Genomic DNA, 21,641 nt, shown 5'->3' on the forward strand with positions numbered 1-21,641 from the left:
GGGCCAAGGAGGTTGGAGACCCTTGCAATCAAGAAACAATTTATGCTCCTAGGACTGGTGGAAAAAAGGCAGTTCAGGCATCAATGAAAACCAACTGGGACCAATTTTATCTAGCAGAATTAGAAAGTAGAAAAAGTCAGGCAGTGGCTCCATTCCCAGATGGCACCTGCGTCTAGTGCTTTACAATCATCTGACATTTCCAGAGACAGGAGTGTCCATGGAGAGAAGTTGAAAGATAAGGCAACCTGTCAAAGGGGAGGAGGAGTTGCAGCAGTTCCTCTGTTCCCCTCATTCTGGGACCTTAGCCCCTGTGCTCTATTCTCCCCTAGTCACTCAGTAAGGGTAGACTGGCAAGTTTGGCAGGTGATGCTTCAACAATCCCCATAATAAATGCACACGTGGTACAATCTGGAAAAGAAAAAACAAAATTACCTGGTACAATCTCAAAAAGAAAAAACAAAATTACTTGGCTCCATCCTATCCCAGATGTTTGGTCTTAACCAGTATAAGAAGTTCCATGAGGTTTTATTTTACCTTTTGGTTGTTACTCAGCTTTCTTTAACTTTTCTTTTCGTGGCACTAGTATTTTTCGGAGGTAAGGCAGTATGAACAGCAATGTGAAGAATAAGAGATGCCCTAGGAAATAAATAGACTTGTATACCTGTGAAGAAAAACATGGGGTTTAGTATTAGACCTCTCACTCTTTCTTCTTGCTATCAGTGAGTGTGAGAAGTCATCCTTTTTTCAGGGATTTTAGTACCTTCATTTTATTTGTATTCAATCACATTCTTTTTGGTATCCTTTATACAAAATGGCATTTGGCTTAGGATTTCAGGCTTCTATATGCAGCCTTCTTAAGAAAATCATTTACAGCTTTGCGGTTCCAATGTATGCCTATTGCCTTTTTGGCTGGGAGGTTTAACAGTATCCCATCACACTAAAGATTCTGTATCTAATTCTGGTGAAGCAGAGAATCCTTGGCAAATAGATTCAGCCTTTAAACAGATCTGTACACTGATCTTTAATAATTGTAGGCTTTTCAAAGAAATGGTTGCTGTTGGACACCACCCCTTTCAATGCTGGGTTGGGGCTGTGGCAACCGCACACTACATCCCCAACCTAGCTTTTGGAGGGGCCAAAAGTTGGCTTTTCTGCTGCCGCGGCTTTGTGACTTTCCTATGGTGTGTAGCACATAAACACTGCACTGCTGGAGCGCTGCAAAGCTGGTTGCCGTGTAGTTGGGCAGGCAGCATGATGCCAGCTTGGGGGTGGCATCAAAGTGGTCAGCGTTTAAATGCTGTGCTCTGAAGCTGCACCCAAGCCAGCACAAAAGGGCAACGTCTTTCACCCATTTGTTATGACACATAGCTATGAACAATAAAGTTGACATAACAGTACCTTGATCCACTTTTCCCAACTGAAGAGGCAAAATGGCACAAGAGAATATCCCATAAACATCCAGTGGATAGCCTGCTGAAGCACATAGAAGACAGGTCGCAAGATAATGATGGAGGTCAAGGTGGTCAGTGCTGGACTGTCTCGTACTAAGCTAATGAGCTGTAACAAAAAACAAAACAAAAACTTCTCTATAGCAGGGTTCAAACCGAAGCAATTCATGCTTTGTGCTGACCAAAAAACTTACACCTGCATTAGAGAATTATTTCATTTCCCATCATCTCAGAATTTTTACTTTTGTGATTTCACTCCCATTTCCATGAAGTAGCAGAAGCATCCTGAGATACAGCAATGAATGTACTGGTTTGTTGGTAGACTGGAGTCAGCCGTAAGTAGCTGATTATGGTTTATAGGCAGGCTTGAGTTTACACATTAAAATAAGCTGTGGTATCGTATAGCTGAACTCAGTGTATGTTGAGGACGATTTGAAATGGTTTTGCCCTTAACAGAATCAGATTTCCACCATAAAGTTAGTTTTACAATTGTCAGGCATAGACAATCTCCTTCCTTGGAAGTCTTTAAACTGAGGCTGGATGGCCATCTGTCGGGGATGCTTTGTGATTTCCTGCATGGCAGGGGGTTGGACTGGATGGCCTTTGTGATTTCTACCAACTCTATGATTGTATTTTGTTCCATTGTTTTAAATAGATGTGCATTTGCTTCAGGAAGGATGGAGAATTTCAGGCACACAGGTTGTAAGTGATTGGAGACTTACTTCTGAGCAGCCATGCATAGAATTGTACTTTGTGATTGTTCAGTTTGGAAAGAACTGTCCTCACCCCCCTGAGAGTCTCGTCAAATTGGAATTAAGCCCCCAGGCCTCATAAGCATTTCCTTGCCCCTGTAAATAAAGTCTTGAGAATACTGAAGTACAAGAACATCCTACATTTTCTCTCCTCGCAAAACAGCTTAAATAAATTGTTTTAATGAACAAAACAGCCCACCATATAAATGGATGCTGTTCATCGTACTGAGGAAGTACACAAAAGCATATCACTAACTACTATTCAAAATGTTCTTCCATTCTCATCTACTGCATTATGTGGTTCACCAAATCAGATAGCAGGTTTTCTTAAGCCCAAAAGAATACTGTATGCAGATGCTGAACTCAAGCTTGAATAATACCAGCACTTCTCCCACAAAAGTTGCTCACCTGTCTCTCAACAATGACGATAAGGAACTCCATTTGGAAGCACACTAAGTAACCACAGTGCAGCCCATGCCAGACAGCCAGGAAAAGCAAGGAGATGCCTTGTGAAAGTAACTTGTTTCCCAGGAATTTCAGTCGTTTGTAGATGTAGCTGTAGAATAAAAGGTTACTTTTTGTTGACAACTGTTGATTTTCTCCAAAATGATACTTAAATAGATGGTGAGAAAAAATGTCAAGGTTAAGGGCAGTTTTCATCATTGTTTCTTTTGTTTCTGGAGTTTCCAAGTAAGCAAGAAAGGCTTAAATAAGCAGTAAACATTTTTAGTGGACCTATCTTAAATTAGTTCCCTGTTTTCATTGATATTGCTAAAATGTTTTTCTTTGATTTAAGGGAAGACAACTGATTGATCACATATTTTTAAGAGTAAAGGTGTAAGTGTAAAGGTTAGGAAATGGATCTGCAGCTTTAAACATGGACAATATAATCCAAAGTTTATACTGCAATAAATTGGTTAATCCTTAAAGTGCTACAAGACTCCTCCTTTTAAAACATGTACTTTCCTAAAATAATTTTTTTAAAACATCAACAGCTCAGAAGTACGCACATGCTATTGTTATTTTGCTATTTGGAATAGTGCTTATTTTTTGCAAATGACACTTAGATACTTAGATGTATAACACAAGTTAGACTGTAAACCACATTGTGTTTCTTGCATTAACCTTCATTTTCACTTTATTTTGCTATGTTTAGTTTTTCTGTTTTGCAGTGAGTACACATGTTTCAGCTTATGGCAACAGTTATGTTTCCACTCCCTAAGAAATGTATCAGTTTTATGAATATATGCAGTAATATAGTTTCTAAAATGGTCTTGGGGTTCCACTCAATCTACAAATTATACCCTACTATTGCAAGATGCATATAGGAAGAAATGTGATGGTGGTCATGAGATGCTGATAAGGGGTGGCTAGTTTAGATGTTTTGTATGCATGGTATGAGAGCACATGACACAGCTGATTTGCTAAGGTAAGCAGGTCTGAGTCTTCCAGTGCTTAGATGGGAGACTTTCTAGGAATCTCCTATATGCTATCTTGAATGTCAAGACAGATATAAAAAGTATTAAACAAAATGTTCAGTTGAATGTTTAGTGGCTCTACTTAGATTACTTTGGCTATTCTAGCAGACAAAGGGATTATACAAAGTACTGAAACACTACCATTCCTAAGCTTCCTTGTCCTATGGAGAACTTTACCAGAAATTGTCCACACAATGGCCTGTTACAGACTGCCAAAATAAAGCTGCTTCGGGTCTCTTTGGAGGTATGCTGTTTAAATGATGCATGCATCCTAAGAATCTGGAAGCTGCACCAAAGCTGCACTCCAGTGCTTAGGAATGGAGTATGGCTTTGGTGTGACCTCCAGACTCTTAGGACCCACACATCATTTAAACAGCATACCTCCAAAGAGACCGGAAGCAGCTTTATTTTGGCAGTCTGTAAAATGTGCTTTTAAAAAGCAGCCGGCATCCTCAGGAACTTGACACTCTACTTTGTACAAAATCCACACAGGCCTTCTTGTATCAAGGCCACCTCTCTACTTATGTTTAACTAAAATTCCTGTGCAAAAGACTCAGTCGTGCTCACCGGGCCACCCAGTCATTGGTGTTGGTGTTGAAAGAGGCAATGGTTCCTGTAAAATAAGGAGTTGTCTCAAATAACCAGACTTTCATGTTAGCACAAGCGTTCCACATAGGCTTCCCCTTTTCATCCTTTCCATTGTATCCAAGTCCAGTTAGGATGCATACTCCTTCCTGCAATGAAAGTTACATACAATGACAACATGAGAACAAGATAACATCACCCTACCTTGCCCAGTGAGTGGAGTTCGTCTCACAGATCATGTTTACTTGCACTCTTACCGTGACAAGCCAGCAGGTAACATACTTGTAGAGCATCAGCTTGCCCCACATCAATATATAAACACAGCGAAACCAGAAGGGCTGTTCCTGTAGGAAGACAGTGAATTGTTAAGGTAAGGCTAGTACTGGAAGCCGGAGATAGGACTCGGACAATTAAATTATAGTAACAGCTGGTTTTATTTATTTATATATATTTCTTAGCTGACTTGAAATCTTGGTACTCCCAAATCTGCTTAAAATATTAAAGTTAAGTTATACAAGTACCTTGAACTATTCAAGCCAAACAGAATCTTTCAAATATCATTGAGTAAATACCACAAACCAGACTGGGGTGAGGAGAAGATTCATACCATCGCTACTGTTTCACCAGTGCTGGGGGAGAAGACTGAGGAAGCGGAGATCCCAAGCTAAGAGGCACAAAGTGCCCCTCTCCCCAAATGGTAGCACCTGCTGAGATATTATTTTGCTGGGGCAGCAAGTACGCAAGTTAGAGACGGTACCGGCTGTTTTCAACTCCTTTCTCCCTCTGCTTCTCTGGGCTTCAAAGCTGACAGAACTGGGCCCACAAAGCTACCTAGGCAGAAAGCACAAGTAGAATGACTACCTAATTGCCTTCCTCCTTAACTGGTCTCAAAAAGGAACAGCCATCACATTCCCCTCTGTTCATGTGCTCCCTTCTCAGTCCTTTAGCTCAGTCCTCCATACTACTTAGTTAGAGGGTGTATGTGTGTACCTACTCACACTTCTTAGGTAGTGTTGTGGGCCCAAGCCTCCCTGTTGTGTTGCTGAGTGCAGAGGAGGGCCTACAGTTAGTTACAGTTCACCCTATGAGCAGGTTTGGAGGATGGCTCTGTCCCAGGCCCTAACCATTAGGTGAGGAACAAAGGATGTCCAAGGGTGATCAACTGAGAGGAAGAAGCAGCAGCCTTTGCTTTTTCTTGTTCCCATACTTTCCTGTCTTCCAAATGAAAAGGCAAAAACCACCACTGTAGGAGCTTCCTGGTTGAGGGGCCCTCCTCCATGTTAATAAATAATAATAAAATAAAATAAAACTTTTATTTATCTCCCGCTGTTCTGTAGCAAGACAATCAGAGCGGCTCACATTAAAACGTCCACATACAATATAATACATAAAATTACAATATCCCCCCTTAAAAAGAATTAAATATATTACAATTAAAAGAGTTTTAAAATCAATTTATAATAAAGATAACATAGGCAGGGTGGTAGTAAATACATGGGGGTAATCAATCTGTGGCCAGGGATTTTATTTGGGAAAGGCCTGTTGGAAGTGATTTGTCTTGACAGCTTTTTTGAAGCTGTCTAAGTTGGTAATTTGATGGATCTCATCCATTCTTCACCTGTCTCTGTTGATGGGACAAGGAAGAGGCAAACATTGCCTTTTATTTCTAGGTTATATGCATATCTTGCTTTTCCTCCAATAAGCTCAAACTGGCACACATGACTTCCTCTCCCCAATTTATCCTCATAACAACCCAGGAAGGTAAGACTGAGAGACAGTGACTAGCTCAAGCTTCACAGTCAATGAGAGATTGGGTTCTGTTCTATTTCTGCACTAAATACTACATCACACTCGACTGCTGATTGCTTCTTCTTATTCAGCTGTAATTATTTCAGCAGATTTAAAGATGCCTTCCAAATGTCAGGACATTTGGTTCTCAGGATATGACGGTGTATCAGATACAGGATTCTTGTCAAAATGCTATGGTATTCAAAATGTTAAAAAAGGACAGACATACTCATATAGAAGAGGGCTAAAACTAACAAGATGTGTGTATTAACACACTGGTATACATATGATTGCCACATATCTGTGGGTGCATATTTATCTCATAATTCACCTAGACACTGGCAGACCTGTGAAGACAGCAGTGCTTTCCTCAGTGCTTGAGTGAAACCACCAGCTACGCTACATAAGCCATTTGAATTTTTGGACAAAAAGGGCACCCCTAAATATTTTAAAAATAATAAGAAATCAGAAATATGCTTGTTTGGGGGGGAAAGTCTGCTACTAAGAGTTGTTTCTCATGTAGTGTTAGATAGTAAGTATGCATTTGTACTAGAGAGATACTGGTTCTCATACCATTTTTAAACATTATTTCTCATGAAATGGATATATAGAAATGAGTCACAAAGTTTCTTCCAGAAGAGAAAGTACTAGCTGAACTCAGTCAAAAGAATAAACAATAGACAACTTTGTGCCACATGGCCTTGTGCCTACTTTGAATAAAAGACTTTGTTATATTACGAACTAGTCATGAGAACTTCCTAGCTAGAGGAAGTCTGAGCACTGCTTGAGGGTATTAGGTATTCTGGTCACAACCATCTAGTACATTTGTAACAGTAGCTCAGTGAGTAGTTTGTTATTAAAAACAGTCAGGAGTAAATAATTTTATACATTTATCACCTTAGATTTTAATATTAACATTCAGTATTTTAAATGCTGTTCTTCACATTCTGAAGTTAAGACTCCATAACCTGTAGAACTACTTACCAGATAATCATCAGAGACCAGGTACTCCTCAGAGAGGTATGGGGCCACTACAGTGTAGACTACCATGAAGAAGAGGCCCAGCATCATGCGCTTAAGAGCAGGCACAAAGCTGAAATGAGTGTCAGAGAAGAAATTCAGACCTCATGTAGTGTAGAATTTCAAAAAAGGGGTGAGGACCACATCATGTGCATTTCATTACTGTGAGATGGTCTTGATTGGAAGTACGGGACTCTACATGGAATAGCACATATGCATTTCAAATGTTCCTGTCTTGGAGAACTGGTGTTTAGGGGATCTCAACACAGAAGATTACCTGTTGGGTCTCTGACCTGGAACATCTGTCAACTCTCCTCTGACTAACTTCTGATACTGTGTCATCGAAAACTGAGGCCCCACCATGAAGGCACCATAGAAATAGGAAAAGCCAGCAACCTCTAGTAAAGTAGGAACACCCCGAACAGCATATTTCTGTTGTTCAGGAGTGAGGGTCTCCTATAATAATAAAAATACCAATATTAGCATCCCTATGTTAGACTTCCTGGAAATAAGACATTGTGGTTATTCTTCAAGTTCCTGACTTCACTTATTCTAGAGCCTAAGTAATTTGTTCTTTTGACAAAAATCCTCAAGGACATCCAACTGCACTCACATCCATTGTTCTTATCATAAACTGTTATGGGATTTGCTGTCCATTAGGATGCAATAATATGTTGGGAAAACTAAAATTCCACAAAGTGCTTGCCAACTATAAAAATTTCCTTACTCTGTTCTTTTGAGTTGTAGCAACAGATACTGCAAGAGGGCCTGGCACAACAGAAGCTAAAATAAGCTCAGGGGCATACTAGCAGAGAATATCATAGAATCATAGGGCTCGAAGGGGCCCTGTGGGACATCGGGTTGAACCCCCTCCTGATTGTACGGTCTCTAGTTACAGCATCCCCAGCAGGTAGCTGCCTAGCTTCTTTTTAAAGACTTTCAGAAAAACAATCTGTACTATCCCTCAAATGTGCATATCGACTGAATATATTACACATTTCAAGGGACTAAGAAGCACCCTGATATACATATTGACAAAGACCATGCTCTTGCCAAAGACACATTGCCTGGCAGATTTGGAAAAGCAGAGGTTTTTGTGACAGGGCTGAATAATAATAGACAAGAGAGCAGAGGAAAGTTACACAAGCTTTCTGATTCCTGACCCTCTTAATTCATCCCACTACTACCTGTGGTCTTTGCCAGAAAACTGAAGCTAGGTCTGTAGAGAACCCCCGTTTTATATCGCAAAAATGCTAGATTTCAGTTCTCGTGGTCTTACTACCATCAGCCCTCTCATCAAACCAGTAAGTGAACAAATGCATGATTAAGTATCTAACACATTCCTTTCATTGCCTGATGGGAGTATCTTGAAAATATTTAGCAAGAGTTTCAACTTACAAGTTGAATTTAGTGTAGATGAGGAGGTGAAAAGATTCATCATCCTGTATGTTTGCGAGTGTTCAACAAATACCTGAAGTTGAATTTCAGGTTCCCTCACACCCTCTGTTTTAACAAGAGAATAGTTTTTACCCTCTATTGAGCAGTCTGATAGGAAACTTCACATTCACGGGTAACCCAGGGATTACTATGACTTTGTTCTCTAATCACTCTCTGAACCCACTCTTTGATGAATGTAGAAAAGAAAATAATTGGATTTCACTCACCACTTCTTTCCTACCATCATAGTAATCAATGACCAGACCTAGAGAGAAAAATATGAAAATATGATGAAGCAGTTCAATACCAGATGAGTTCAGTATCTCTAGGAGCATCTAATATTGGAGCATCTAATACTGGAGCTTAGTCACTGTGATCTGATTACTGCCTGATTGGGAAACTGCTGCATGTAAAATGCCCTGAAAATGCTCTCAAAGAAAAGATACAAATAAATTAACAAAAACAAGTGGAATTGTTACACTCGAGTTTTCAATGCAGCACACCAAACTTGTTTGTACAGTTGGCCTTCTTATACACGGATTTTAATACACTGATTCAAACATCCACGGTTTGAAAATGTTAAAAAAAAGTACAAATTTCAAACATCAAACCTTGATTTTCCATTTTTTATAAGGGACACCATTTTGCTATGTCACTATATTTAATGGGACTTGAGCATCCACGGATTTTGTTATCCACGGGGGATCTTGGAACCAAACCCCAGCGTATAACAAGGGTCCACTCTATATAGAATACAATGAAACAGAACTGCTTACCAATCAGCTTGAGAGTCAGGACACAGTGTGGCATAGTCCACTTGATGTCATAACTCTCTGTGGCAGTATAGTAATAGCCGGCCATCAGATATGCCTGAAGAAACATTAGTCACAATGACAGATTACTATCCAGGTTCTGTTTCCTCTCTCTGCCCCTAAAGTTCCTGCACAGTATATGCTTTTTTAAAAATAAGTTTATGATCCATAACACAACACATATAATAAAACTTTACAAGATATTAGCATTATTAGATCACATACTTCCCCCTCCAGTGGCTATGACCAAGTAAATTAATACCCAGGACCCATAATATGGAATATCTTATTAATAATGTTGTTATTAACTTTGTTGTACCTCCTTTTAAGTTTAACTTTCTCAATCCAACATCCCCATTTCTCCCACCAGGCCATTTCATTTATTTGACCATTGTATTTTCCTTTTCTTTCCCTTAAATATTTAAATAAAAGATATGCTGCAATATAGTGTGACCAATCCCCCCGAACATTGTTTATTTTTCCAACCTAATGTGATTACAGCATGTGCAGACCTTAACAAAAAATTTATTATGTTATCTTCTGTTTTACTCAATCTGAATTTTCTCAAATTCAGAATTAAACATTTCTCCTTATCAAATTGAAGGTTTCTTCCGATAATCCTGTTTACCTCCTGTATAACATACAACCAAAAATTTTGTACATGGGGCACTCCCACCAAATATGAATGTATGTTCCTTTTTGCCCACATTCGTGCCAACAATTTGGACAAAGTTTTTTATTTATCATTGCTATCTGACGTGGGGATTTATACAGTTTGTTGATTAAGTTTAATTGTTGCTCTCCTACCTTTATATTTTTAATTTTAGTTATTTGAGAGAGACAAAATGTTAAATCTTTAGTGTTTATCTTTAGATCTTTCTCCCATATACCCATCAATCCTTCCTTTCTGCACAGTATATGCTGAGCAGAACAGAAGTGAGCAAAAGCAGAATCCTACCCAAAAACCTGGAAGAAAGGAAAATGTTTACCATTTGGAAACAGAAGGTCGTGGCAACGGCAGTGATTGTGCGACCCATGAGCCTCAGTATGAGAAACTGAGTTAAGACACATATGAGCGAGTGGCAGAACATTGTCCCTGAAAAGGCAAATAAGAGTTATCAGAAACTACACAGAGAAGCAGCATCATACCCCCTCCCACACTTTGCTACTCACGAGTTGGGCAGCCATTTTCTCAGCCCCCTTACCAAAGTTGAAACAGGCAAGTGAGAGTCCCATTAATATGTTGCACAGGTGAATGAGGTAGAGCTCTTTCTGGAAAAGGAAATGACGCTGGAACAAGGCAAAAGGGTATCCTAAAGGGAGAAAACGGGAACCCAGGTCAGCCTAGGCAAACACAAAAAATTTTTTTAAAAATAACATAAAACCTGAACTTCACACGTCTATTTGATGATTGCGCATTACTCAGTGAACACAGACAGAGATACATGTCCCCTGTTCAGAGCTTACATTAGCTGCAAATTCACTGGATAGCCTTATGGAGTTATCTCATAGCTTTAGCCCAATCTGTGCAGAGGAATGCCAATATGGAGGCTGATACTGGGCCTGATGTACACGGTTGTAAGCTTTTTTTTGCCACAGGGAGCATTGTAAAAGTAGTTATCATTATCATACTGGCAATAGCCCTCCTCCAAGATTAAGGGTTCTTGAAAATTCAAAAGTTTGCTTACTGTTTGATGACATTTTGGCTTGGTTTGTCCTAATAAAGATGATGGGATTTGGGGATTTTTTTTTTTTTTTTTTTTGGTACAATCTGGCACACATAAAACAAAAATGAACTCAATCAAACAAATTTCTACAGAAATTAGCACAGAATCCTTCCTGAAAGAAGAGAATTATGCTGGAATAGACCAAAATCTTATCTAATCCAACATTCTCTCCCCACAGTGGCCAACTAGACACTTATTGGGAGCACACAAACAAGGCAAGAGCATAAGAGCATCCTTGCACTTATAGCATGAGCCACATTGTCTCTGATAGAGGAGGTAATGTACAGCCACTATGACTGGTGGTCCCTGATATCATTCTTTGCCACCAGCTCCCAATACCAAAGTATGTAGAGGTGCAAAACAGTATGGAATAGTCACACAAGAAGAAGAAACATAACACTGACATACATGGATTTCATCTAGACAGGCATTTTCAAATGAAAACCCTGACAATGTTCAGTGTCCTTCTAACACAGACGTAGGACATTTCCAAAGCCAGTCTTAATTAGGCTGATGAAAATAAAGCAGCGCCCATTCCTACTCTTCCAATACTTCCCAGATATGGTAATCTGGCGTAGGCACAGCACGGCCTTACAGATGCTGTTGGGACTGCAGCTCCCATTAGCCCTAGGCAAGTCATACAAGATAAGGAATGCTAGGGGCTGCAGTCCAACATCTGGAGGACCATACTTTGCCTATGCCTGAACTAATGTTTATACAATGCAGACTAACATGGCTACGTCTCTGGTAATGGTTATATAATATCCTTCTGTAATAAAAATATTCTTTAACAGAATTGACAGCAATCCAATCAAACCTTATTAAAAGCAAGCTGTGTTGGACAGGAGACAAATTCTAAAATCTGTATTACGAAAATGTCTTTATCAGGCAATCGTCATCAATCTTGTGGGGGAATGAAATGTGTGCCCCAGTACACAAGAATACAAAAATGCCATATGCTGCACTTTTATACAACATAAAATCTTTTCTATTTCACATCTCACTCCACGATGCATTCAACAAAGTCCCTAACCAGACTGCAAGGGATTTCCTGAAACACAATGTAATGTTTAGGCTGTTATTTTGTTCAACTGATTACACAAGTTTTCCCACTGCTAACAGTTTTAGATCATTATTTCCTTTTTATGTTTCTAAACACTAAACTGTAGAACAAGTAAAGACCAAAGGACATCTCAGTTCACTTAAGAAACCACCTTATATTGAGTCAGACTATTGCAGGCCCAGGAACGTCGACCGTAAGTGGCAGCAGCTTTGGGGTGCCAGCATGAATCTTTCTTGCTGCAGGGCTCCCATCCAAGTGCTAAGCAGGCCTGACCCTGCTTAGCTTCTGAAATTAGACAAGAGTGGATGTGCTCAGGGAGGTATGAGGAAGAGCACTTCTGCGGACGGTTTTCTTGCTCATGACCGGCATTAACTCTTTCATCCAGGCTTGCACTCAGCTCCTAGGGCATATGAGCCACAGCACTGCACAAATCCCAATTTTACTACAGCCATTGCTCTCCAATACAGTCAGTCATGCTATAAATATGACTACCAAGTTACCATAGGCTTACAAGTCACATTGTAATGATGCTATTGTAACTGGACCTCAGACTCCACTGTCTTCATGTAGTTTATTCCTGAAGTGGTTTGTTTCAACATACCTATCTTCCATATTTTTTCTAGCTTTTCAGATTAGAATTTTACCCAAGCTACAACTTTTCCCAACTCTCATTCATCCTTACAATCCCACAAGGTGAGGCTCTATTTTCTTATTGGAGTCTGGAAAGTGAAATGTCTTTTTTACAAGCCACAGAATTTATAAATGTACACTCCAAAGGACTACATCCATACTGCCTTGATGTTTAATGACTGACTCATGAAATCAAAAGTCTTAAAGCAGGATCAGTAATGTGTGGCTTTCTCCCAGATGATGCTGAGCTGCAACTCCCAATATTCTTTGCCTTTGCAAATATGCTTGCAGTAGGACAACATTTAGAAGGCCATTTTATTTCCCCACTCCTTTTCTAAACCCATCACTCTTATTCTAGTCTGACTCCTTCCTCCTCCTCCTCTTCCTCCTCCTCCTTTTTAATCTAACTCATGCCTATGGTCAATGGTTTTTGAGACAGTATAAACCCATTTGCCCAGAACTTACAATGGTCCAACATGGTGCATAATAGTTACATCACACCAGTTTAACTTTCTGGAAACAAAGACAAAACAAATGCCTCTCTCCAGTGTTAGAGAGCTTATGCTCCTCTCTCAACAAAGAAGTCACTCTGGTGAGCAATATTCAAGACAAACAGTTCATTTTAAGTACCAGCTTCATACAGTCATTCTGCTACACTGTTCTGTGACGTATTGTGTTTATTATGCTCCCTGCTTTTGAAGGGGCATCATTGGTAATTTCCTCTGTATTTTCAAACTTATCTTCATAGTCACAGAAGCAAGAAAAATGCTGAAGCTTCAGAATGTCAAAATCTGCAGACTGTATAAGGTATACCATAATTAGTCTGTGGCAAAGCTACTATTGAGGAACAGCTTGAACATAACAGTTCCTGAACACCAATCACAACCCTAAGCCTTCAAAATACCAAGCGTACAAAAGAATTTGCCTATGTTATCAACATAAAAAGTAGATAGTCCTCACTTAGAATGCTCTAAACGTTAGATCACTAAGGCAATAACTTGGCAAACCTCCCTCCTTTCGGTATACTGTCTCTGTATGTAACTTTCCATATACTAGGATTTTTGGCAGAGGCTTTTTTCCACATGATCCTCTGCTGTCAGAAGTGTGACAACAGCTACTAGGGAACAGGCTTCATGGGCTGTGACACTGGTGAAATAAAACTCTCCCTAGAGAGGGCTGCCTGGTGCCTACATTGGTATCATTTCAACATTTTATTTTCTAGCCTTTTAATTTATGATCCTTTATTCTCTACTGATGCTTTTATTCTCCCCTCATAAATTTTAATGTATTTAGAATGCTTTACATTTTTTGACCATAGCTTCGATTTTCCCATGATAATCCACCCTAGGAGGGGCTGGGAAAAACTCTGTAATAAAAGGAAACTAATAAACAAGTATAGGGTGCAGCTATTTGAATATTCTCCACTGCAAATCCTACTGAGGTTACAAGATCTGCAGAAAACAATAATTTGCTGGAATTTTGTGCCTTATGATTCTGATTGGTCCATCTTCCTTTAAATAGTGATTAGTATGTTAAAGGATTCTTTCTTTACTACCACTACATAAGCTATATTGATGAGAACAACCAGAGACAATATCATTATTTATGCTTACTTCAGACTGCCTGAAGCCTTGTGACGCCACCTTGGAAGGGCCATAGGTCAGTGACACAACACATATTTTGCATGCAGATGATCCCAGGTTCTAACCCTGGCATAAAGGATCTCAGGTGACAGTGCTGGGGAATATCTCTCTTGTCAAGACCTTGAAGAACTCCTGCCAATCAGCGTGGATAGTACTCTGGTTAGATGAACCAAAAGTCTTCTTCAGAAGTAGAATTGGTAGTATATTGACTTTCTGAGAGGCAGGCTATGGAAGTACACAACCACAGGTAAGGGTTGATAGGAACAAAGCAGACTTTATGCATTGCAAATACTCAACATATATTCACACTAATACAAACAATAAGAAAATATGAGAACTAACAAAGCCTCAGTTTTAAAACCATTACATAGTTATCTGACAGTTGACAAGATACTGACCAACTTGTGCTAGTGCTGAAGACAGCCATTTTCCTTCTTCTTTGAAAACATAAAAAGTACCAGAGGACTATAAATACTTATATATATGATTTTTAAAAGCTAATACACAGATAATCTCTACAATGATAATAAACATGAGAAAGTCAGTACAGAAAACCCAGAAGCACTGTATCCATAAAAGCATTAATTCTTCAAAAACCTCAGAATCATGGCAAGACACTGTTAGACTAGACTTTAGTGATCTTGTATTCTTGGAGATAAGGATGCTTTTAATATGGCATCCACCAAGAGTGACTAAAGTTGCTTCCAACCCAATGAGGTGTGGTTTTGCTGCCAAGAGCAATCACATGCAGTTGGGAAAGCACCCTCTCAAATTGCCAAAATCAGATTACTGTGTAACCCACACAGTATGTAGCATAACTGGGCAATTGAATTTATTACATGAACAATGGAGTTGTACAGATGGGCGGCATCTACCTGCCCCTTCAGTGGCCGGATCAGTGCCACAGCAACTGCATGTCGTGGCACAGATCCGGCCTCCAGAGAGCGTCATAAAGGGCGTCATAGCCGTGGCAGTGCGGCTTTGTGACACCCTTTTCGTGCTGCATCATCTAGATGCAGTGCACAGGGCTGTGCCATGATGCTATGCATCATCTAGAAGGGCGTGCGGCATCATGACGCGATGGGGGCAGAGTCATGGCATCCATCGTGCGGATGCTGCACCATGGCTCCGCCTACAGGACTGCACAAAGTGCTGGTCCGTATCTTCTCCCAAATTCTCGAAGCTGGCAAAGACATTAAAAATGGTAGCATATGTATGTTTAGACAGTATCTCACACATACTAGTCCTTCGTCTAACTTTAAAACTGCCACCAACTGGGCTCGAAAAAATAGGAACCAAGATAGGGAGTGAAGGCATGTAAGTGAAGAGCAAAGCAGTCACTATGGCCTGTTACAGACTGCCAAAATAAAGCTGCTTTGGGTCTCTTTGGAGGTATGCTGTTTAAATGATGCATGCATCCTAAGAATCCGGAAGCTGCACCAAAGCTGCACTCCAGTGCTTAGGAATGGAGTGTGGCTTTGGTGCGACCTCTGGACTCTTAGGACCCATGCATCATTTAAATAGCATACCTCCAAAGAGACCTGAAGCAGCTTTATTTTGGCAGTCTGTAACAGGCCTATCTCAGTGCACAAAGCTTATACTTTAGGATGATGTATCTAAGTGTCAAGCATGCTATTTTACTAGAATCATAGAATCATAGAGTTGGAAGAGACCACAAGGGCCATCCAGTCCAACCCCCTGCCATGACAGAAATATATGAGTAATGCCTGAACTTCAAAATGACCAAGCTGAAAATGATCAAACAAAGTCAAGAGTCTAGAGTAGGTCTATATTTTCTCCTTGGTTTTTCCAAGCTGGTTTCAGAAACAAAACCTGAATAAATATGGCCAAGATATCATGAAACTGGAAAATTCTGCATTAACTTAGTGAACAGACGACAGGTAAAGTGCTTTTCATCCAACCTTATATGGCCAAGAAAATGGGCTGTGGTGTTGGTTTTTTTAGAAGAGAAGTTGAATACAAACACAAGAAGGGAAAGAAAATAAAGCTGTTTTGGGCAAGAAGCAGCTAGGAGCTTTTAAGGAAAGAGAGAGAGAGAGAGAGAGAGAGAGAGATGGTCATTCCCTTGAGAAAGGAATGTATACATGTGAGAGACATGACGACTATGATCATTAGGCTCTGGCATACTTTGAAAATTAAGTGGCTTTGGGGTGTAATGAGATATGGCAATATTCTGTCTGTCTGCCTATCTACCTATCTACCTATCTATCTATCCGTGTGTGTGTGTGTGTGTGTGTGTGTGTGTGTGTGTGTGTATATATATATATATATATATATATATATATATATATAGAGCATTGATACTATATTGACATATATCAGCTCAGTGATTACAGGTATTTCCAGAATACCTGCAAAAGAAGTTCAAGAGAATAAATATATGAAAAAGAAATGAGGTTAGTATCAATGCTTTCTTTTTTAAATCAGGAACAGAAAGAGGAAGGAATTATGGAGTTGCTGGGTGTAATAATCCCCATTCAAAGATGCATTGCATTTTGTCAGTGCCTGATCCTATCGGATAGCATCACAACCATCAGCAGAAATCCAGATTTGCATCATCCCACAGACTTGCATCATCCCACTCAATTATCTATAATCCAGAATTCCCACGCTGTTCTGTCAGTAGAACAACCACACCTGCAGAGAAAGTCCCCTGTCAGGTTTGGATACTTTTCACTCCTTCGAAGTTGTGCTAAATCGCCCTGGACTAACAACCCTATTGCATACATGCTTATTCATTAGGAAATTCAGTAGGACTTGATTCTGAACAAATGTTCCAAGTTTCACAGAACCTAGTAAGACATATGTCTGAATATGTGTATAATCATGTTGGTTTTAATGTAAACAAAAATGACACAGAAAGGTATTTGGATGCTACCAGACCAGGTTTTTATTGTATGATTGCACTGCCCCATTCTGGTTTACAAGAAGTCTCGATGACAAAGCGTGTAGCCCCTCCATGCTTTTTCGTTTTCTACTAGAGAAAATCCATTAAGGCAGGAAAAGACCAAAAAAACCCCAAAACAATGAAACAATGCCTAAACACTAAGAACACTTCATTTGAAAGTTAAGTTTTTGGCAGACATTTTTCCATGCCTGACTATAACGGAACAGGTTTTTGGGGAAAGGAGACCACCATCCCCATTTCAGAGTGCTTATGGGTCAATGGGAACACAAAGAAAGGAACCTTAAAGTGATGGCTCTCAACCTACAAGATCCTGGTTAGCCTCAGGGAAAAATCACAAATTCCCAAGGCAGGAAAGTATTCTTCAGCAGCCAGAGATATATTTCTCCCAACACAAATGGTTTAGCTGTGTTCCAACAAAGCTGCAGAGAAAAGGAACTTATGCAAGTCCATGCCATAGCAGTTCTTCCTCATGATGCCCTCTTCCCTGCATCGGTGGCTTAGAATGGAGTATATAATAATTAATTAATTAATAATTTGTTTTATTTATATACCGCTATTCCAAAGATCATAGCGGTTAACAGCAAGTAAGCTAATTAGCAAGTAAGCTAATTTGCCCCCAACAGTCTGGGTACCTATTTTAGCGACCTCGGAAGGATGCAAGCCTGAGTCGAGCTTGGGCCCTTTGGCTGGTCTTGAACTCGCAACCTTGTGGTTTCGAGTGAATGGCTGCAGTATAGGCATTTAACCACTGCGCCACCAGGGCTCCTATATGATGCCCTGCACTAGTTCTCTTCTAAAACCAGACTGGACTAGTGCCCCAACCCAGTTCTTATGTGGGTTGTACAGTGTGGGAACGTGGTTTGTTGTGTGCTTTCAACTAATTTCTGACTTACAGCTACCCTAACCCTTGGCAAGATTGCCCTAATTCGTGGCAAGATTTGTTCAGAGAAGGTTTGCCACTGCCTTCCCCTGAGGTTGAGAGTGTGTGACTAGTCTGAGGCCACCCTGTGGGTTTTACAGCAGAGGCAGACTAAAAAGAGGGACAGGATTCAGAAACACTGCCCTAAAGCGAACCTTATCCTTTGTGCCGAGCATTGGAGTGCCATAAATTCCTCTGCTGCTTCAAGCCTAACAGTGACTTGGGAAGCAACATGTGGCACTTCCATGGCACACTTGAAACTTCACTTCTAGAAATGCAGCCTAACCTTTCCACCATTTTCTGTGAAACAGAACACTTTTACACCATCCTTCCCTGTGTGATAAATGAAATGTGAAGCAGGGGACTCACACAAACTAATTTTTCAAAGAGACATCTTTTTCACTACAAAAGGGAAAAGGAGGAGGAAGAAATCTAGCAGCACCTTTGAGACAAATAGATTTGTTTCAGCACAGGCTTTCATGGATTTTGAGCCACTTCCTCAGATTCACTGAGCACAACAATTGTGGTCACCTACAAAGCCTCCTTTTCTACACCTAACCTGCATTTACAATACTAGGAGTTTGAGGTAGCTGTTAGTAGCCAGAGGAGGACCTCTGCTGTAAGAGGAAGGCAGTGGGCCTTCGTGGATCTGTAAGAACTAACTACACAGAAGAGGAAATCTGTAGGAGGGAGGAAAGCTGTTGCACCAGATGGATTCCTTTTCTGCACAATCATGCACTGCTCCACTGCAACTTTCCCCTTGCCATATTTACTTCTCTAACCCTTAACGGTAGATGAAGGCTGAATTCAAGTATCTGAAACTCTAGGACTTGGCCTACCACATGGAGACCTTTGACCCACACCTGTGAGAAAAACCAGAGTCCCCTCTAAATAGTACAACTTTACTATGGCAGGAGGCTTGGTAGAGTCTTGTGTTGCTGCTGGTGGTTGTGCCTTCAAGCCATTTCCAAATCATGGCGACTCTAAGGTGAACTTAACATGGGGTTTTCTTGGCAAATTTCTTCAGAGGTCGAGAGATCATGTAGCACATTTGGAGATTATCAGACAAGGGAAACTGGAAGGATAATCCAATGGCAATCTGAACACAATCATGGGGTTTAACGTTATTGCGTGATAACCCACTACACGCAAATTCGGGCAATGGGAAGTCAGTCCGAACGCAGTCATGTGGTTTCACCTTATTGCGTGATAGACTGCCACATGCAAATTCGGGCAATGGTATGCTATTTTCGGGCAATGGGGAGCCAGTTCGAACACAATGCGCATTCGTGTAATTGCGCGAAACTAGTCACTTTAAGTGAATGCGTTCTGGCCCCACTTTCTTTTCATTTGAATTTAAGAGCAATTCCTCCCGTTTGATAAACTCCTTTGAGACTCACTGAAAGAAAGAAGTTGGCAGCGTGAGCTTTCGTAGACTTCGGTCTACTTCCTCAGATTCATTTAAATGCATCTGAGGAAGTAGACCGAAGTCTACGAAAAAGCACATGCTGCCAATTTCTTTCTTCCAGTGAGTCTCAAAGGTGCTACAAGATTTCTCTATGTGCTGATTCTACAGACTAACAGTTCTTCAGAGGTGGTTTGCCATGGTCTTCCCCTGAGGCTGAGAGTGTGAATGGCCCAAGGTCACCCAGTGGGTTTCATGAGAATTGAACCCTGGTCCCCAGAGTCATACTCCAACACTGAAAGCACTAGGCCAGGCTGGTTATAACTTCCGCGTCTTCTGGAAGCAGGCTAAAGAGAGAACAGTCGGAGGTAAAGGTCGCCCTGGAGGGCGCATGCCATCCCCTCCTTTGCAGAGAGTCAGTCAGGCAGAGTTTGTTGCTGGGGTTATTTATGGCAGAGCTAGGCTAGTGCCAGGCACCTGCAACCAAGGCGTGGAGGAGGGGGCCCATTTCTAAAGGGTGAATTCCAAAGGCCAAGAGCCACCTTGTCGGAGTGAAGGGCAGCCTAACCCAGTGTCCTCTTTCCAGCGGAGCCTGGTCCAACCTTTTCCAAAAGGGAAAGAAGGCGGGAGCCCATCTTGTTTGTGTCCCCCTTCCATCTTCTCAGACTGAAAGAGTCCAGCTGCCCACCTTCTGGCCCAAGGCCCCCAGGGTCTTTCCTTCTTTCTCTCCCAACTCTCCCCTCTTTTCTCTGCTTCCAGAAAAGTCTAGAAGGCCTCATGCCCAGGGTGACCAGACGCATCCTCCATTTCCAGGACACATCCTACATTTCAGCCTTCAGTCCAGGGCTGCGTCGGCACTGCAGGACTAATCCGGTTTGGCCCCACTTTAACTGCCATGGCTCACTGCTGTGGGATCCTGAGAACTGTAGTTTTTGGCGACACCAGAGGAAAGGCCTGAGAGGAGCCACAGTGAACTACAAATCCCAGGATTCCATACCACTCAGCCATGGCACTCGAACTGGGGCCAAAGCATAGTATTCCTGCAGTGTGAATGCAGCCCAGGAGGAATTTCAAAATGCCCTCCATTTGGGACACGATCGAGAAGCATGGATTTAATATTTCTATGAGAGTTTTTAGGCCACGTCCTCCTTTTTCCCTGAACGTCCTCCATTTGGATCACGGATTCAACATTTCTATGAGTGCTTTTAGCTTTTCTTTTGGTCATGTCCTCCATTTTGAGCATGGATATAAGATATCTAAGTGTGCTGTCAGCTTTCTTTCTGGCCATGTCCTCCTTTTCCCACTGAGCGTATTCCATCTGGAGCATGGATTCAACATCCCTATGAGTGTCCTATAGCTGTTCTCTGGCCACGTCCTCCTTTTTTCCCCCTCGGAGGCCCTCCTTCCTGTCCTCCTCCAGTAAAGCTGTGACACTGAGAGGGCCTGGGGGAGGGGGACTCTGGTTTTTGTGAGACATTCAGCCTTCTTTGTCAGAAAGAGAGAGATAGCCCTGGTGCCACAATAAACTACAGTTCCCAGGGTTCCCTAGCACTGAGCCAGGGCAGTTAAAGCGGTCTCAAACTGGGTTATTTCTGCAGTGTGTGTTTCGGACCCACGTGGCGGACTGGTTCTGGGCGCCCTTCCCTCCTCCCTCAGACCTTCTACCTTCCCTTCCTTCTTCCTTCCTTTCCTTCCGTCATTCCTTCTTTCCAACCTGCATGTCTCCATGCCTGCCTGCCTGCCTGCCTCCTTTCTTCCTTCCTTCTTCCCTCCCTTCCATTCTTCATTCATACCTCCCTCCTTCCTTCCTTCTTCCCTTCCTTCCATCCTTCATTCATACCTCCCTCCCTCCCTTCTTCCTTCCTTCCTTCCTTCTTCCCTCCCTTCCATCCTTCATTCATACCTCCCTCCCTCCCTCCTTTCTTCTTCCCTTCCTTCTTTCCTCCCTTCCATCCTTCATTTAGACCTCCCTCCCTCCCTTCTTCCTTTCTTCTTCCCTTCCTTC

General features: G+C 41.3%; 1 protein-coding gene across 3 annotated transcripts in view; it reads right to left on the reverse strand.

The window, feature by feature from the left end:
* Positions 1–84: 84 nt before the first annotated feature.
* The window catches only part of LPCAT3 (lysophosphatidylcholine acyltransferase 3), a 24,494-nt gene continuing 2,937 nt past the window's right edge, over positions 85–21,641 (reverse strand). Inside the window, exons 2-14 of one of the 3 annotated variants that reach the window (XM_042448295.1) lie at positions 14,354–14,608; positions 10,526–10,633; positions 10,310–10,416; positions 9,285–9,378; positions 8,736–8,773; positions 7,349–7,527; positions 7,036–7,144; positions 4,521–4,607; positions 4,246–4,412; positions 2,609–2,756; positions 1,399–1,557; positions 535–661; positions 85–408 (exon numbers count right to left, since the gene is read on the reverse strand). In XM_042448295.1, the coding sequence (XP_042304229.1) occupies positions 545–661; positions 1,399–1,557; positions 2,609–2,756; positions 4,246–4,412; positions 4,521–4,607; positions 7,036–7,144; positions 7,349–7,527; positions 8,736–8,773; positions 9,285–9,378; positions 10,310–10,416; positions 10,526–10,556 (1,236 nt within the window). In that variant the 5' untranslated portion in view covers positions 10,557–10,633; positions 14,354–14,608 and the 3' untranslated portion in view covers positions 85–408; positions 535–544. Of the gene's footprint in view, positions 433–466; positions 662–1,398; positions 1,558–2,608; positions 2,757–4,245; positions 4,413–4,520; positions 4,608–7,035; positions 7,145–7,348; positions 7,528–8,735; positions 8,774–9,284; positions 9,379–10,309; positions 10,417–10,525; positions 10,634–14,353; positions 14,609–21,641 lie in introns of all 3 variants that reach the window. The other 2 variants (XR_006101810.1, XM_042448294.1) reach the window with 2 other exon arrangements.

Source organism: Sceloporus undulatus, chromosome 2 (assembly GCF_019175285.1).
Source record: "Sceloporus undulatus isolate JIND9_A2432 ecotype Alabama chromosome 2, SceUnd_v1.1, whole genome shotgun sequence".
Classification (NCBI taxonomy): domain Eukaryota; kingdom Metazoa; phylum Chordata; class Lepidosauria; order Squamata; family Phrynosomatidae; genus Sceloporus; species Sceloporus undulatus.